The 19097-nt window shown below is 34.5% G+C and overlaps 2 protein-coding genes across 2 annotated transcripts; one reads left to right on the top strand and one right to left on the bottom strand.

Annotated features, from left to right (window-relative positions):
• The first annotated feature begins 5657 nt into the window (after positions 1 to 5657).
• LOC129298310 (uncharacterized) lies at positions 5658 to 8446 on the top strand. Its single transcript, XM_054936707.1, has 3 exons — positions 5658 to 5947; positions 6068 to 6192; positions 6486 to 8446. The coding sequence occupies exons 1-3, from the start codon at positions 5789 to 5791 to the stop codon at positions 6550 to 6552; spliced, it is 351 nt and encodes a 116-aa protein (XP_054792682.1). The 5' UTR covers positions 5658 to 5788; the 3' UTR covers positions 6553 to 8446.
• A 220-nt stretch (positions 8447 to 8666) lies between these two features.
• Positions 8667 to 17994, bottom strand: LOC129298306 (1-phosphatidylinositol-3-phosphate 5-kinase FAB1B-like). The gene is given in 20 exon segments (XM_054936703.1): positions 8667 to 9273; positions 9616 to 9882; positions 10194 to 11615; positions 11618 to 11692; positions 12168 to 12338; positions 12417 to 12540; positions 13029 to 13360; positions 13447 to 14034; positions 14036 to 14250; positions 14253 to 14346; positions 14596 to 14726; positions 14729 to 14942; positions 15057 to 15211; positions 15711 to 16188; positions 16191 to 16484; positions 17009 to 17143; positions 17145 to 17257; positions 17260 to 17461; positions 17463 to 17825; positions 17935 to 17994. Coding segments are annotated over 19 exon segments (5430 nt in total). The 5' UTR covers positions 17571 to 17825; positions 17935 to 17994; the 3' UTR covers positions 8667 to 8961.
• Positions 17995 to 19097: the final 1103 nt, after the last annotated feature.

Genomic DNA, 19097 nt, shown 5'->3' with positions numbered 1-19097 from the left:
ACAGCATACCGAACAAGGGAAAAAGCAAGGACTAATTAGGGAGGCGGGATCTAAAGTACAGCTTTTAAAAAATGACTCGCATGGGACAAGAGGCAAAAAAACAGAGACCCTTGTTCCAGCTCACACAGACTCTGCCTACTTCTATCTCGAAGAAATATATTTTGGATGAGCAACAAGACGAATGAGTACCTCCATGAAAAGAAGAGGGAGCTTTGGGAACGACACTCACAAATTAAACTATGAAATATTGAAATGCTAACATCTTGGTTGTCATGAACTAATAGCTCACCAAGCGTGGTTTAGCTTTTGGGACTTCAAGATGACAAGAGCAGAACAAAAATAAAAGACAACTATAAAATAATGTATTGTACTATTATTCAGTAGTAATATGTCCAGCTATTGTTTCATTTTGCAGAGTTTTTTTTGTGTTAACCCTTTCTCCCCTACCAAATCAAAGTCTATCTCTTAGTTATATAGTCAAGATAAAGATGACTTGTATTGTTTTTTTCTCACCCATACACATAATTTTCCCTCTTTTAACTCGCATGAGAGATTGGTCTTAGATTCTCTTGCATCAAGGGATAAAGTTCATGCTACTTGAGCTATATGTTCTTGGCACTTTTATTAGTTAAATACAGAATATAAATTGTGTGTTTGAAAATAAATGAAAATTGAAAATGAACTTTATACATAGTTTATTACTTTTTATTACGTCAAATTTATGTTATGCAGTCATGCACAATGCAACTGATTTCAGGCTCTGTGTAATGCTTCAAAAATGCATCTAATCTTTTTTTTTTAAAAAAAAAATATGAATGAGGTAGAGGATCACATATTCTCCCAATAAGAAAATAACGGTGAAGAGTGAAATTTTAGATGCATTAAACTGTTTATATATAAACATATAACGTTGAAATATTTATATACAACTTACATGATGTAAAGGTATCCCAAAAGTAGAAAGCAAGAGCTTGTTGTGCCCTGCTTTGGGTAGGACGATGGGAAAAGTTAAAATGTGAATTGCCAATCCAAAAGATTAAAATATGAGCAAATTGATGGGCTTCACTCATTTATTGTCTTCGTGGGACTGAGAGTACAGTCCCATGTGGTGTTTACAGTTTTGGGAACCATTGAAATGAAAATTGATTTGTTATAATATATATCTGCCGACTGATTTTGGTGGGATAGAAAATATTTGAAAGAAATTTAAAACTAAAAATTTATCAAAAACCCACGTTTGATTATCCATTATCTAATATGCATAGTTTTGGGTGTATGTTTTTGTAATTTTCTTAAAAATAAATAAATAAAGCAATGAGTATCTATGTATGAAACAGGAGCCTATGGAGCTTAAATCTGCTGGTAACAAAAAAGATCGTACGGTTTGTTTCCTCGCCCTCCCTATGTGTTTTTGGCATTTTGCCGATCATGTACGGCTTTTTTAGGCTTAGCGTTTCTTTTTTTTATTTTTTTTTTTCGGGGTAAAGTTAGGCTTAGCGTTCCTTGTTCTTGTGTTCCCTTTTTTTCTTTTTTTAAATAAAACTATTAAAATCACTAGTTTCTTATTGATACTGAAATGATCATGTTATTAGTTGTTAGTAAATAATGTTATCTTACTATCACATACAATATTTAAGGAATAAATTTAAAATTAATCTGAAAAATGAAAGGTTTATGATTATTTTAATTAAATGATAAATATAATTAAACTAAAATAAATAAATACTCGCTCTAGTTTGTTTTTCGGGTCAATGTTTTGTGAATACTATACCTTGTAATGATTTATGAGTGGGAAAGAATATGACTTTTTTTTTCCTGATTTTATTTGTTAATATTATTGTTTATATGATTATCTAATTGAGTTATTATTTGGCTCACTCGATAGTATCTTTTTCAAAGATAGTTTTTACATTCACATATACTTAAATCAAGACTTTGTATTTAAGTGATTATAAAGTATTTCATTGTTTTACAAAGACCAACGCGGTGATGATTATTTAGTTATATTATTTGAATGATACAAGCATGATTGTTCGTGGATTCAAAAGAAATTAAATGATGAACAGAAAGTTGTCAAACGTCGTTTTGGTTAGTCCATTTTTTTTATATTTGTTTTAATTTAGTCTTACAATATCAATTCAAATTAATTCAAACTTGAAAGATAAGATTTAAAAGACGGACATTGTCTTGTAGCTTGCTATACGATTCTTCTCTAACATATCTCCTGCGAATTACTCTTATGGGAATGTGAAAAGTGAAACAATAAAAATGTGATGGTCAAAATTGAAGATATATATATATATATATATATTTAATATTTCACCAGCAAAATACACGTAGTGTAGTTGACACTAATTAATTACACAGAGAGAGTCATAGAAATTCCTGTGTGATAAAAGCAAACAAAGAGCTTTGAACTCCGACTCTGAATAATGACAGTGAGGTCACTGGATTGAGTTTGGTCGTGAACTTAGGATACTCTTTCCCCTATCCCTTCACGCCTGCCACTGTCTGTGTCGCTCAAAGTAATCATAAGTTATGGAACAGACGTAATGATATATTTTATAAATTATAGTTTGCTAACGTGATATATATTACAATTTTTTTTTAAATAAAGTTCATGCCATGGTGAACGGGAAGACGGTAGTCTAATATAATTTAATATTATACACTGACTGTGAGAGGTGAAATAAGTGAAAGTAGAAGTCTGATGAATGATGCAGATGTATAGGACAGAAGGAGGTGGCTGTTGAAGGCCTACATTTTAATTGGCTTCATTTTATTTCTGAGAAAATTTCTGGAAAGGCAAGATATTCAGTCTTAATTACTTCTTTGCAACTGCAAAAATCTAGCCAAATTAAGCCAATTAAGCAGAGAAGCGTCGAAAATGAAGAGAAGTCAATCAATACGATGAACCAATGTTTTGAAATCCGAATCGGACATCAAACCAAAAAGAGTAATGGGTCATAGTTTTTATGGTCCAACCGGTTAGACCGGCGGTCGAACCGGTGACATAAAAATTAAATAAAAAATAAAATTTATATGCGCAATTATATAAATAAAACATTAATTTGTCAATGGTGTTTGAGATTTCGACCTCAAAAGCTAGATGTTTAGATTATTGGAGTTAGAGATAGAGGCATGTTAGTACAAGCTTGTGATCTTAAAGAAAAATGTTGGAGCTGGAGGCATGCCGTTATATTATGACTAACAAGCTTTCGATCTCGATGCTAAAGGTTGAATCTTTAGAGTTGGAAGTAGGCGTTAGAGAAGAAGTTAGAGATTGAATTTGGGCCATGAAAGAGAGATTAGAGATTAAAGAAGAGAAGAAAAAAGAGAATTAGTGATTAGAGAAGAGAAATTGTGAATCTGAGTAACTCAGCCTGAATTTCTTTTTTTTTTAATTTTTTGGCTTTGAACCGGGTTGACCCGGGTTGACTCAAGTCCGGTTTTTGGGTCAACGCCAATTCTCTCAAAACTGGCCGGTTCAATCTGGGTCAACGTGGGTCAAATGTCAGATTGGTTCAATTGGTTGAACCGGATCGTTTTGTTTAGCGGGTGACGGTCGGACCGGTTGGACCGTCCGGTCCGGTCCGGTTTTTACATCATTGTGATGAACACATGAGCAGGTCATTGAAGCCAACCAGATTGCGCAAAGATTTCGCTTCTCTAAACACTCTGTCATTGATGATACCTCTATGAGCCTTAAGATGGCATATTTCCAGTGTCTTTATATATAAAATATTTTTTAAAAATTTATTTTATTTTTTAATATAAAAAGTGACAATGAAATTTTTAAACAATTAAATAATTTTATTCTAACTTTAAAAAATAAAATAAATTATTAATTGTATGTTTTTTTACTACCATCATAATATTAATTATAATATTATTAAAGATAAACTTGAAAAATTATTATGTTTTTATAGGAGTTTAATTAAATAATAAATTTTTATTATTATGTAAGATTTAATTAAAATAATATTATATATAAAAACGGAGGGAGTATATTCATGGAGCTTGATCGCTAACATGCCTCGCTCTGTCACTAATTATGAAGATTATCATTTATTACAACTTTCAAAAAAACAATTTGGAAAACAAATGGCCCATTTGCATTCCAATCCAATGTCATCATCAAAAGCCCACGGCTCGGAGGACACTCATAACATGCTCTCCAGGTCAGGTTATTAATATGCATTCTTCATGGTTTCGTTTTAACTATTTTTTTTTTTTTTTTACTATCTCCGTTTTAAATACGCGTAAAATTGTTTACTCTTTAGAACTTCAAAGCAATATTTAGTAATATTTTTCTTATTTCCCCCCCTTTAATCCAATAATTTAACTAACTTATTTAATACAATATTCATTATTAATGATTTTAGATGACCTGTATTATGAAACAGAAAGAGTATGTTTTAATATAAGATAAATGAATAAATTGACCCTTAAATTATAAGTCTAAAAACATTTTAGACTCTAAACTCATTTGTTTCACGATATTTTTTAAAATTTAAGTTAATTTTAGTTATTAGTTAACTAAAAAATGATAGAAAATAGCTTTAAAATTATAGAAAATGATTCACTAAAATTTTCTTAGTCATTTTTTTATTTTTGAGACCATTTTTTTTATTTTCAAATTAATTAACAATCAAAATTAATTTTTATTAATGATAAAAATTAAATAATATTATTTTTAAAAGTTAAAAAAAATATTATATAAAAGATGAGTTTAGAGCTCCAAACAATTCTCAACCTGTAATTTAGAGACTAATTTGAACCTAAGGACACTTTACAGGTTTCTACGAGTAATTAATTATTTGTTAGCTAAAATGCCCTTAAGAATAATTAATGAAATATTAGGGGCCGTCTGTGTGTTGTTGATAGCGGCCCTAACTTTTTCATTGTCCCCTTTCCCCGCAACTGTTTTCCGTGTTTTGCCCAACCAAACTTGTTTTTTTTTTTTTGAACAAACCAAACTTGTTTATTTTATATTTCATACTACCAAATTCTCCCGTTGTCACTTTGTCTTTTAGCGTTCAATTATATTGCAGTTCTTCAACAGCTTTGCTATCGCCAATCTGCCATCCGTGCAGCTTTTGTTGCTTTGTTAGCTAATTAATAATCCTTTTTTTTAAATTTTTTTTCCAAATAAGGGAAATTTTTATATCGTTTCTTTCTTATTTATTTTATAGTCCCAAAACAAGATTATTCATTTGAAATGATCGATTGTGCTATACAGATTTTTTTAATTGCATAGTTGAGATTTTCTAGATTTTTTAAAAAATGAAAAGATTTTTGGGAGGAAATTGCAATCAAATGAGGAGCTATCTTCTTCAAAAGCTTGTGATTCAAATCTCCAAGAACAAGAAACTGAAATTAATTTAGAAGATTTTTCATGAGATTGAAGAAAGTGATTTATATTACAATTTTAGCATATCATCCTAATCATATACATATATAATTATTTTATATTTTCATTACACGTAGTGTGTGTACATATATATATATATATATATATAAAAGAGAAGTGGTTGAGATTAAAAAGAAAAAGAAGCACTCGCATTAAAAAAGAAAGAAAGAAATAAAGAAAGAAAGACTTCTGGCGTGAGGACGTTTAGAGTATAGAGTGAGGTGAGAAATAGTCAAATCAACCAGTGAAGAGGAAACAAGCCAGAAGCAGCGTGACGCATCAACCAATAAATATCGTATTACTATATAAGATATCCATACCCATTCTCTTTCTTCTTCTTCTTGTGCTCTTCGTCACAATCCACAACATTAATTTATGGCTCTTCAGTGTGCTTCATCTCAAATCCTAATTCGCAAATCTGGATCGTTTCTCAAGTTTGCAAACAGAGATTACATGTCCCCACGAACTCGTTTGCCTCTCAGACTCGGAAAGGCCCCTCCATTCATACTCACAACCTCAGCTTCCATCGACAAGGTTCTCTCTCTCTCTATAAACTATTGCATAATTGATTGCTTGATTAAACCTAAACATGATATCTAAAAGCCAGTGAACAAAAATATAAAAATTGAGGTTTGTAGATGTGCGGTGGAACAGGTGTACGAGAATGAATCGGAGGGAATAGTTTGCTACAAAGACGAGAGTACTGGAGAGATTATTTGCGAAGGATACGATGAAGGGCCTCGGCTTCAACGAATTCCAGCACCAACCTTTCCTCCAAGGTTCAAATCATATTTCTCTATATTTCTTTCTACGGAAAACCCTTAATTTTTTAGCTTTTACTTTCATTTATTCAATTAAATTAAAATAATAATATTAATAATAAAAAATATTATATACTAAATGGTATATAAAAAATCTACGTGCTTCGATTTAATTGAAAGAAAAAAGCACTTTAATTAAGTATATAAGTTTTTTATATTCAATCTAGGAATATTCCCTCCGATTTTGGAGTTTTTAGTCATAATTTAATTCTAGTTAATTTGGATATATCTTGTGTTATTGTTGGGCTCAGAGATGCTGAGATCATGAATCTTCTGCTTCAACAAAGTTTGCTTCAGATCGTAAAAGGCAAAAAATGAACCTCTCGCTTCAACGTCTTTGCCTTCATCAACACTTCAACTTCGATGGTACTGAAATCTGACCCAACCAGCTGAACCAACAACCATATAAATCCTTATCACTTAACAAAACAAGCTGTGAGTGTGTTGTGAACGTGTGTGTGTTTATGTATAAACAAACTAAAGTACACCAATCACAAGACAGCGCGCACTTGTAAGTTCAATGGAGCTGATAAACAAATTTAAATGCTTTTTAGGGCAATAGTTTGTTTGTGATCCAAGCACATCTTTTTTATTGCTAGTGATTTTTTTTTTCACTTTAAAATGACAATTAAAGTTGAGAGTAAGAACTGAGTTTGAAAGGTTAAACTTAAAAGCCTTTTTTGAATTAAAGTTTGAGCTTGAAAAATAAATTTTTTTAAGATAATTGAATTTTTGGGCTTGAGCAGCCCTCCAAACTCGGTTCTATTTTTTAATCCATTGTATCTTGAAATGTATCATTTGGCAAATGAAAAAAAAAAAACCCTAAGTATTCATCAATTCTAAGTTCTCTCACTTTTATTGTCTCTCGACTCAAGTTGTCTCTCTTGCCCTCTCCTTTCCTGTAGCTGTCTCGCCTATCCCTCTTGCTGTTGTGCTCACATTTTGACTCTCTGCGTCTCTCGACTTGGTATTTCCCTCTTTTTGCCGCTCAATCTTGCAATCTTCTCTTCTTGCCTTTGCTTGGTGTCTCTCTCTCATCGTTCTCTTGTTTTGGCCTTTTGACTTTCTTACTCTTAGATAATTTCTCTTCTGGCATAGACCTTTTTTTTTTAGGCTATAGATGTTCAATATTTCAATTTGATGCTCACTCTAAGGAACTCATTTTAATTTGAAAAGTCTAATTCCTTATCTTATTCTATGAGAATTATATCGGTATACCTCGTGTATTTTGTTTTTGGAATTTTGTTGTAAATTTTAATGACATCAACTAACATGTATTAAGACTTTTAAATCTTTTATTTATTTTTTAAATAATGTGAGACATTAATTTAGTTGAATTTATCATTATTTGTAATCTTTTGAGTATAGTTTAGGAACAAATATGATTCTTAACCTTTTAATTAAACTTGTATACAAAAAGCCTTCCAATCAATATTTTAATTTTTATCAATCTAGTATCTTACACAACAATCTGTTCTTTTATTTTTTTTTAAATGTTTGAATCTATTTTTTCTTACACAAATTATTACATTTTTTTATTATGGTTGGCATTAATATCATGTTATCTAAAGCAACAAATTTTGACAATGTTGTCTTCTTTTTAAGTAATGAAGACCAAGCCAATGGTTGAGAGCAAACTTAAGAAACTAAATTAATAAAAATTAAATTTAAAAGATCAAAGTTAATAATTGAGATAAATTTGAGTGACCAAAAGTTTTATTTTTTTTTTATTTTTCACCATTTATTTATTTTTTCTTTGAATCAAATTTTTTAGGAGGGAGACTGACATTGAAATTATGAGATTTTGAATTTGGACCTCACCATTTCATTTTCCTCTGATTAATTGATAGGAAACTTTTTATAATTAGAGTCAGTTTATAAAACATACGTAGTTAAAGTAATTATGACTATATTTTTTTTAAACATATTTTTATTCTTCACAATTAACTTGCTTTACTTATCTTTTATACATTACTTACATCAACATTGTTCAATCACACTTGCACAAGGAGCAGCATCATTCATAGTCCAAATCTTCCAAATTTTGTTGGTGAATTAAAATATTAAAGTCTTGTATTTATATTGAATAATCTTGAGTAAACATTTTTTATTTTTAAAATGTTTAATTAAAACATGTATTTAAATTTTTGATGATAATATAACAAATCTGTGATTTAATTGAGAAATCATACAACTTTTTATATCATATATTTTTTAATATATAATTTTATCTCTCTGACCTAGCTCATGAATCTTTCTGCTCATATTCCTGCAAATCCTGAATTTGATCTCCCCCACCAGCTGTATCCAACGAGGAATAAACAAGAAAGAAAGAAGATGGCCATTGCCATTAGTAAAATGATGACAATATCTAAACCCATGCAAGCAGAATATGATGAAGATCTTACATACATTTGAAATCTGATCTATCCAATTAATAAGTACAACTCTGAGAAATTTATCACGTATAAATGTACATATTGTGATGCTAGTTACATTCACTATGTATAGATTATTGTACACAGATATCATATACAGGCTCATCAAATATTTCTTTCCTCATACAGACATCCTGCGGCTTCTAACAGCCTCTTTTCTCTTTATTCTGCATCTTCTAACAGCTTTAAAAATGAAAAAAACAAAAAACCTATATAAAGAGAGAGAGAGAGAGAGAGAGAGAGAGAGAGGAGGAGGAGGAGAAGAGCAAAAAAAGAAAGCATCAAAGAATTATTCAACTGAAGTAGACGGTGTGTTCTCTTCAAATAAATCAGACTGGGATTTAGGTGGAAGAGACCACTGATCCGGAAGCATGTAAAAATAACTGCTCATTGCTTTCCTGAACCTTTTCTTGTATTGCTTGGGTGATATTACCGTTGGAGCTGCATTCTTGGGGCCTCCAAGGATGCCAGCAGCTTTTACCCACGTTTCCAAATGCTTGTCCCATGTATACTGCCTCATGTAATCAATGATTCCAATCACCAACTCATGCTTCTCTTCATCCATCCCAAGAAGTAATGAATAGTCCATTACGCCGACCGACTGCACAAGAACAAGACACAAAACAAGGGAAATAATGGGGCATAAGATGAAGCGAATGTTTGTTTACACCTTTCAATTTGGGGTTAGCTAATCCTCTGTGTATCAATAGACACAAGCGTTGCTTTTCTATTATTTCACTTTAATAGATCTGATATTTGAGTTGTTTTGGAATGGACATTGTTTCTTTTCTTTTTTGGTTTCTGCACCATGAGATAATAAGCATTATATAGAAGAAAATTGATCCCTCAGATAGTAGAAACCTCTCCAAAGCTAGGAAGAAAAGAAAAAATTGCATGCATTACAAGAAAGAACATCAGATATAAATAGCTCTTCAATACTTACAGCAAGAAAAGAAGTATCATTCCAGACAGCTCTCTCTAGCAACCGTTTTGCCTTATTTCCCACAAAAATGGGAGAAGTTGGTATTGATTCAATCAAGTTCTGGTCCAGCAGAACTTTGTTGCTCCCAGTAGAGTCCGAATTATAGCGAGACCTGGAAGATCCTTTGAGATCATAAAGTCGTTTCACATTCCTCCCAAACAGAAGATTCTCCATAACCAAGACATCTATCCTTGATTCTTTCCCCCCCTTAGGATGCTTTACTGTAACCTTTCGAGGACAAAGCAATCGTTAAACAGAGTTTATCATATGCTATTCAGCAAAGAAACATTACCATTTATTCATTTGCTCTCTAGAGAAAATTTCAAAAATTACATGGCCATTTAAACTTTTTGGACAATTTAAGCAGGCCCCTTTTCCTTTCCTTTCTTTTTCTTTTTTTAAATCTTCCTCTTAATTAGTTGCCTGCTCAATGCCTGGTAAAGTTTTCATCTCATGAGGAAACATTATAGCAGTTTTCTCCTTAGCTCATAAAATAAATAATTTAGAATCTGGAACATTTGAGGATAACATACAAGTACCTGGTATATTCCTAGAATCTTTGCCAAGCATGTTGGACCTCCCACCTGGTATATTGAATCAGAAAGGTACTTGAAGTAATCAGGACCAAATTTAATAAAGGATTCAAGCTCTGTTTTGGTGACTTGTTTGATGATAAATCGATCGTCCAAGGTTTTTGCAAAGAATACGTTACTCTTGCCACCTTGAGCTCCCCATTTTCTACAGCGACTCAAGGACCGTACATAGTCAAGTTCGGAAGGACAAGAGGTCCTTCTTAAGGCTTCAAACAGCTTGGCATAGTAAACAGTCACAGAATATTTGACCTTACTATGGAGACCATCATCTCCAAAGGAAACTCTGGGATGCATGGCCTTTGTACATACCAGTGGATCTCCTACCCATGTGCTACGTGAGGCAGAAAAGGATGGTAACGTATCATCTGTTGAGAAAAAACTTATCTGAGAATCAGAAGTTGTTTCATTAGCAGAAAGGAACGACTGGAAATTTCCCGAGTCAGACAAATACAATGAAGGCATTGTTTCAACTCCATCTTTTGTTCTTTCTCCTTCATCAATCAGCTGTGCATGATATTCTGGTGACATTAGTGCATACGATATGATACTCGAGGGCTCATCATCAAACAGTGGTATTACAGTCTCATTAACTCCAATCGGAAGAAGCAGCCTTGCTTCGCCTTGTAGTTCCATCTCCCGAAAGGAAGATAAGGAAGATACATACACAGGATTGTAGTCTGCTAGTGTATCAAACTTCTGGGAACTGGCTAGAGAGTTCTTGTTAAATGAGCGATAGAAGTTTATGAACGGCATTCCTAGCCAGCTTAAAGAGTCTTCCATAGTATCATGTCCTTTCGGCATATTCTTGACAACATTCTTGTCTTCTGCATGATTCCCTTGATTTGACATGTCTCTTTGTATAGCGGTGCTCAAATCTGCCATAAACTCATCAAGATTTACAGAATTGTTATCCTTTAGGATTTCAAACCCTGAATCCTCACCTGTCCATTTTGCATCAAGGGTATCAGACAAACAGTAAGACATGGATTGATAATGCCCCTCAGAAAGAGATCTGCGAATGCCTAACCCAAGATTTGAAGAGTCAGGTTCATCCTCTTTCTCATGTTCTGTGTCTTTGTCCCAGTCAATTTCTTGATCAAATATATCATCACCTTGGGAAATTTTGCTACCATGTCCTCCTCTGACCAGATAAGGGCTTTCGAGAAGCTTCGGATCCATAAGAATGCAATCACTACTCCTGAAACCTGGCATGGACATCCCACTTTTCAATTTTTCATCCGTGGTTCTCGTCTTGTCATCTGAAATTGAACCGCTTAAATCACTCTCGTTTGTAAAATTAGCTGAGCTGGCAACATGGATAAGGCGGTGGTCCCACATATATGATTGGAAAAATAACTGCCTCCGCGCGACCGATTAATTTCCAGAATGTCAACCCCAGGCCGGCCCTTTCTCTTTTCCTGGTTTAAAATCTTATGAAGTGCTTCCTACGTAAAATGAAAAGAAAGATCGAATCACAAGCCTTGAGTACATAGCATTCATATGCTGCTTCATTTGTGAAAATTATTAAAACTGCCCCTAAGTTCTACAAAAGTTATCAAGTATAAATTGCAGATATCAAGAACGAGAAGAAGGGGAAAAACAAAGAAAGAAATTGAGGAGGAGGTGGCAAAATTAAAAATTGAACAGGAACCTCACATGATAAATTCATTAAACATAGCAAATTTCCGCGCAATTTCACACTTACCAGGCACATGGTAAAGCTGGTCAGATCAATTTCAATGGTCAATGGACACTACCCATTTTAAGATCTCAAAAACTTCTTATATTTACCATGTTCACAGGAAAAGGACTTCAATTTAATTTGTTATAAAAGCCCAAATAATCAAAATGAGTCTTACAAGATAAGGAACTAACTAGAGCAAGGCTCCAAATTCAAGCATTTAGAACTAAAGGCCTCACCTCAAATTCATCTTTCTCCCTTCGTAACATGGCCTCTAGTTCCGCAACTTGGCTCCCAGATTCAGGTGTTACAAGTCCACTACTAACTGGCATTGAGCTAGTTCTTTTGTCTTCAATCTGACTAAGAGCACTCTGTACCTCTGAAAATAAAAGCTCCGCTCGGTTAACCACCTGTTACACATCAAATCACGTCTGCGATCAAACAACCATATTTAAAGATCTAACATCTCAAGAAAGTGAATATTGAACCTCATCTGACTCCTTTTGTATCCATTCTTGATTTTCATCATCAAACTTGAGTTTGTATGGGGGAAGGTAGACCGAGTGAATTTCGATTGATACATACCGAAAACAAGCAACCATATGCCCAAATCTGCAAGAAATTGAACATAATCTACAAATAAATCCTACAAAAATAACACATGCATAAGCTACAAAAACCTATAGATTCTATATTCCAAAAAAAAAAACATTCCCCCAAATCTGCAAGAGAAATATGAACATGGCGAACTAGTAAATAATTCCCACAAATACATGAAAAATCTAAACCAATTCTAATTTCATGAATGGGCGCAATGAAACTCATTTCCATAAAGACACAAAAAACTATAAGGCTTTTCAAAAAGTGGTTATAAGAAGGGAATCTATTGCATAACTGAGTCAAGCTAAAGATAACCAAACGGTTTGTTTCAATTCAACTAGATGTAATTCAAACCAAAGTTGATCATCCGAAATAATTTTGGGAATCTAGATTACAAGCATGAAAGTTTGGGAAGAATGATGCGTAACAAGCAATGCAATGTTGAATAAAATTTGAAGCAGAGTTTTGCTTATTCATACAAGAAGGAGAAAAATGATCACCCATAAAAACGAAGACAATCCCTATGTAAAGAGTGACCGCAGCCTGCCACTCTGCTTGCTGCAGCATGGTTCGAGAAACTGAGTTCCAAAAATTTCCCAAATGATAATCCCCAAGCAGCATCAGACATTATTATTCTATTTGTAGCGGGAGGAAAACCATTCATTCTTGGACACTTCAGGCATCTGTGCCACATCCAGATCTTTCCATCCTTTTCCCCATGTAGGAAAATTTCGGGCAGTTTTTTAACTGATATGGTGATGGTTCCCTGCCGATGAGTATAGCAATGCACATGTGCTTCTGATGGCATTTCACAGAAGTTGCACTGATAACTCTGAAATGCAATGAAACGAAGCATGAGAACGGTAGCCAGAGTTCTCAAAATAAAAATGCATGGATTATTTCTGGAACAGAACCAACCTGATCAAGTAAACAGTCCCGCAAAAAACGACCCAAGGGTTTGTCAAAGGTTCCATAGTATGCAATACGAAAAATATGGGGCCTCTCACACACGGTTCCCTTCCATACGCATCGGGAGGACATGGACACTAAAATACTTTGATGATCAGTAGGTGATGGCGGAAACACTTCTTCAGCAAGTAATTGCTCTTCATTCACTGCTTCTGTCTCTTTGGAATGGCTTTGACCAACTTCTAAAGGCGACAGCTTCAAAGCACTCAGTGTCGTGGACATTTGGCTGAGACTGTTCTGAGGTGTGTCTGTCTGGATGTGATGAGCAAATTTATCTGAAGTCCAATATTCATTTACAGAAGGAGAAGGATGATTATCCATAATTTCAAGAGAACAGTTCATTACAGAAGTTCCCGACATGAGAGATATTTTAGATTCCATTTTATTTATATCTTCACTTGTAAGAGGCTTCTCATAATAGGACATTGAAGTTGATGAAGGAAAAGAAGAGGGGTAAAAGGTAGTTGAGTTGCTGTAACTTGAACCTGGTGGCATAGATGAATAAGGAGCATAAGACAAGGAGGTCTCTTTACCCGCCAATAAGTGAGGCAAGCTCAGCAATTGAGATGCTTTTGGCTCTCTGTAGTTCAGTGCCAAGTTCAGGTCCCAGAGACTTTTCGCTGCCAGGAATGGGATAACCAGGCACTGTTGAGATGGACCTCTCAATGACCGGTGATTTCTCTGGAATGGGCACAGGTATTGGACCATTCAAAGGACACTCTGTTTGTGAGGCTCCTTCATCAGCAAGAAAGATGTCTCCATGGCCAAATGGTAAGCTGCGAAAACTCCATACTGTACCACATGCTTTACCTTCTTCAGTTCATCCTTGTCAGCACCTCGAAGTAAAATCTGTAAGAAACAGATGCGCTAAGTGAACACTTAATGTAGGTCTACGAAAAACAAGTTGTACTCGAATGGCTTCTAAAAATTGACAAAACATCTTGGATGAAATTTTCTGGCATATACTTTTCAAGCAAGGATGTACATGACAGCAATCATTGATTTGGGTGGATATAGATAATCCATCTGCAATTCATTAGAAAGAGTGCCGCAAAAATTTTTATTTCTTCAAATGAAATATAAAATTAAGATAAGGACACACCGTGAACCCAACGGCTTAGGACAGCCTTCAAAAAACATTAACGTCTTTGCAGATTTTTTCCCTTCATGACCAGCACTACCTAGGTCTTCAATAAACTTTTCCACACGAAATGTTTCACAGCTGCCCACTTCAGCGATGATAGATGATCAACTGAAGGTGCTATCTGAGTTTCCGTACAGCGTGCTATGCGCTCCAGAAATGACATTTTGACATTGAGAACCAATGATATGCCTTGTGCAAGAAGATATTCCTGTGCGTATCGAGAAACTGATTTCTCCACCAAAAGGATATCAGGTTGTTGTGTAGCTATTTTTGCCACCGCCATCTTCAAATGCTCCATTTCCTAGAAAAGAATGTAAACTTGTCAGCATGAACTCATGAAAGTGAACATATAGGCTGTGCTCCAGCAACCAAGCAAGTGCCACGCTAAACTTATAAAATGGTAAACAAGTACAACCTGCTGCAATAGGGTATCTACACTAGTCAAGAGATTGGTAACACGCTGATACTCAAGCGCCCCTCCAAGGATCAACAAGCGAGGTCTATCTACTTTTGATCTCATTCGCCGATGAGCCACATTTTTCTTACAGACAACTCCTTTAACAACCCACACTGTGAATAGAAAATCCAAGAAGCAGGTCAAGTAGCAGGAAGGAAGGGCCATAGAAAGTTAGACTTCTCTTTGTCCCATATTATGGCTTAATAGTAATGCAAATTAAATTAAGTAATAATTTGTCCTTTTATCCAAACTTTAATGACAATTTATAAAAGCGATAGATTGTTACTTCTGTGAAAGTTGTTCCCAATTCAAAGGATACGGAGCAAGACACGTGAGAGTAATCAGAGGAGGACTTAATGGCTTCTAGATTTCGCAAGTCATAATGCATCTAAAGACCATTCTCTAGCCATGCTATATCCAAATCTAGCAAGAGGCTGACAAATTAATAATCAGACAATTGCATTTTTTCCCAATTTGTTGATACTTTTCCCTTGAACTATTTTAAACAAACCATTAGTAAACCAACATTTATTAATTGATATGAAGAACATAAAACATCCTATGTGGATATTACAACAGAAAATCATACAGATTATGGCACTTACCTCTCGCTGCGGCTCCCGCATGCTATGCATTTGACCTTCACATATCCACCCGGGTCCATCCCACCACTTTGGCTTGTATCTGGTTTCAATAACCTAGCAGCCTCCCATGATAGAGAAGTGATGATTTCAAACCAACTGTTGTTATCATTTTCTTCAACTGGTAGGTTTTCAACTAGTAACAGCTGTGCTACCAGGGCCCTAAAATGTTCATCAACTACATTGCTTGTGCCCATTCTCTGTTCCTCACATGACGAATCTCTATTCGGGTCCTCTCCACTTTCGAAGCTGCTTGGTGAGTGAGCATACCCCCACTCTCCTATGTCATTCCCATAATAATCATCTTCATTGTCAAATAACATGTCTTCTCGTTCATATTCTTCGTCTTCCGGTTCAGGAGGGAGCCAGAGAAGTCCATTATTTTCAAAATCTAAGGGTTCAGCATCAATATCTGCTGAAACATATAAAGAAGAAGGTGCTTCGTTTTCACATCAAACATATCAGGCTCATCTTCATTTTTTATGATAGCCGGGATTTCATCCAAACCCCTCATGTCAAAGTATTGGTGCTCAAAAGAGTTGCATAGAACTCCTGTATTGATGTTATCTTCATCAGGATGCACTTGTGATCCATCAATGTCGTTAATTCCATCAAAATCAGCTTGACCATAGTAGCCACCGACTCCTGAATAATGCCTCATTTCAGAAGCTGACTGATACACACTGTAATCATCCTCTTCATCACCGCTCCTGAAGCAGGATAAAAGCATATTTTCTGAGACAGACTGTTCCATAAAACTGTCTTCATGATTAAGGGCTGTAATTCTTGATTACTCTCAATCTCACATTGATTACAAATTATATCCATGTAGCCAGTCTAACCGGCTTTGTTTCTATCATAACTAACTAACTAACTAACAAGGAAAATTAGAAGCAAGAGCAACCAGTGATTTGAAAAGGGGGAAGAAGAAAAGATCTGCCAGCACTTGTGGGATGTGCTCAATCTCATTTGATCATTATTTATTATTTATTATTTTAAAGTTGAAAATACATTAAATATGTCAAGTGTATCAAATTAAAAACAAAAAAAAATAGAAAACTTAATAGAACAAAATTATGAAATAAAATAAAATATCATCTATAAAGTTTAGAGGATCTGTTTCAATAAAGTTATTAGATTGTTTTAAATGTATAAATTGATGATTAGTCAATTATATTTTTGTTTTGACACAAATGACCTGAAAAGGTACATTACCCTTTCATTGAGTATTCGTATTGCTTTAAATGATGAATTCCCAAGGCTTGCCACAAGATCCCTCCCAAGTGCTGATAAAATTTCCCTATCAAGACTTTCTAATTTCATAGATGATCGATGTAGGCTCACACCAGATTGTTGCCCTTGTTGATAACAACCAACCGAAACGGGAAGGGAGCAAACAATGTTTACTACTATTAGCGGTGACAACAGATTTGGTACTGATAAAGCTTGAAGTTGATGCTGAAGAACTATGATCCAAACTGAGGACCTGATTATTACTATTACAACTAGCTAAGCCTGCTTCCATTGCTTGTAGCAAAAATTGCATACCCGAACCTTGTCCCTCTCATCCGACAAGTTCCTTTGGTCGCTAGATAGAGCAGGAGCTAAGTTTGAGGTACAGCTGGCACAAAAAATTTTGCCACAATGACGACAATGGTGCCTGCGATTAGTTAAGTTGAATAGGGAATCACACCCATAGCATACTGTACAACTGTTTTTTGGCCATCCAAAAAACCCTGGACACATTTGTCGACTCAGATTGAGGTGGCCAAGGAATCCATGACTTGACGATGCTCACAACTTCAGAGAATGTCCTCCGTCGAGCAACCATTGACAAATACAACTTCTTCCCCGTTCATTGTGACAGGTTCATCTGGCACTCCTGATAGGCAACGATCTGAATTGGAAATTCACACAAAACAAAGAAGAAGAAGAACTAAATCACTCCATGAGATCCAAGCTACCGTATTGACAACTCCAATACAAACCTTCGCGGTCTACATCAACAAAGGATCCACAACCTTGTTTGAGGAAGTTCAAGGTTATCCATTTCAGAATTTAACCAATTCCACTGTCACAAATCCATCTGCACAATTACACAAGGATTACCGCCTAAACCCACGTCAAATTAAACTCATAAAAGTGACCGAATTCAATAGAAACAAAAGCTCATAGCAGAGAAGATCTCTCTCTACCATCACATAGAAGACTCAAACACGCTTCTCAGACAATGCTAATTGAAATGGTCATATTCATCCGTCGTCTTCATCTTCAATCACTCCACGCATAACCGTTAACTTCTCATTTCAAATATTCAGAAGGCGTGGAGATGAACCAGATTGAATTATAGTTTTAAACAACCTAATGAACCAATCAGACAAACTGCTGGTGATCAAAAACGAAATTGAAGCAGGATCGCATGAAATTCTGATTAAAATTCCCGCTGAAATCACGTACAACAGTTTTTTTTTTTTTCTCGGTCAAATTAAGGCACAAAGAATACGATTGCGCCTCAGAGTTAACGGACTCCTCTGCACGGAAAACTTAAAGACGGAGAGAGGTTATTCAGATATAGTCTTGGGAAACAAACACGGACCAAGAAACGATCCTATCCTTTTTCTATCTTAATAATCAAGAAAGCTTCAATTCTGGATCGCGATTGTTCATGAAACTTCCACTTCCGACGTGGTTCATCCAAAATATTCATATATAGAAGAATATCAATCAAATTCAATGACGAAGGATGACATTGGTAATTCTGTGAATAAATTGCAACGCCTCCAAGTAATTGTATAGCAATTTTATTTTTTCCGATAAAATTAGGAAATTAAAACAAAAAAAAAATAACTAGAAATCTTTGTCTTTGTGGGGATTCAGTGACACAACTCTCCATTCTCTTATTCTTCCATCGTTTTTCCGTTTCGCAGCAAATAGTCGTTGTTGTCCCCTTCTCTAATTCGCGTGACCCAGAAACCGAAAACTGCTGACGTGGCCGCATCCCATCACAACATTATTCAAATATGTTACATGTAAATACATCGGTTGTACCTTTACACACACACACACACATAAATATTCAACCACTTCAAAAAATTACAAAATTTACTTTTAACTGCCATGCAAGAAGTTTTCAGTGATCTAGACTTGATTCTTATTTATTCTTTAATAAGTGATTATTTTTTCACCTTGTATATTTAAAGAGGATTTCAGCATGGAAGTATGAATGGATAAGTATGAAGTTCATGAGAATTATTCAAGCTTATTTATTTAAAATCAAATATAACTCCATATTAAATGACAAATAAATAATTAATATTATTTTATAAAAAAATAAATTGGGTCTTTACACTATTCTCGC

The sequence above is a fragment of the Prosopis cineraria genome, unplaced genomic scaffold, assembly GCF_029017545.1.
Source record: "Prosopis cineraria cultivar Desert tree isolate PC_DT_omini unplaced genomic scaffold, ASM2901754v1 PC768, whole genome shotgun sequence".
In the NCBI taxonomy this organism is placed as follows: Eukaryota; Viridiplantae; Streptophyta; class Magnoliopsida; order Fabales; family Fabaceae; genus Prosopis; species Prosopis cineraria.
The sequence above is the reverse complement of the archived record's forward strand: the minus strand, read 5'-3'. Positions and strand labels throughout refer to the sequence as shown.

Bases quoted from the DNA above. Each gene is read 5' to 3' on its own strand.
- LOC129298310 (XM_054936707.1), top strand. From the start codon at position 5,789: ATGGCTCTTCAGTGTGCTTCATCTCAAATCCTAATTCGCAAATCTGGA. The intron at 5,948-6,067 runs GTTCTCTCTCTC...GCGGTGGAACAG, and splicing joins CCTCAGCTTCCATCGACAAG to GTGTACGAGAATGAATCGGA. The intron at 6,193-6,485 runs GTTCAAATCATA...TGTTGGGCTCAG, and splicing joins GCACCAACCTTTCCTCCAAG to AGATGCTGAGATCATGAATC.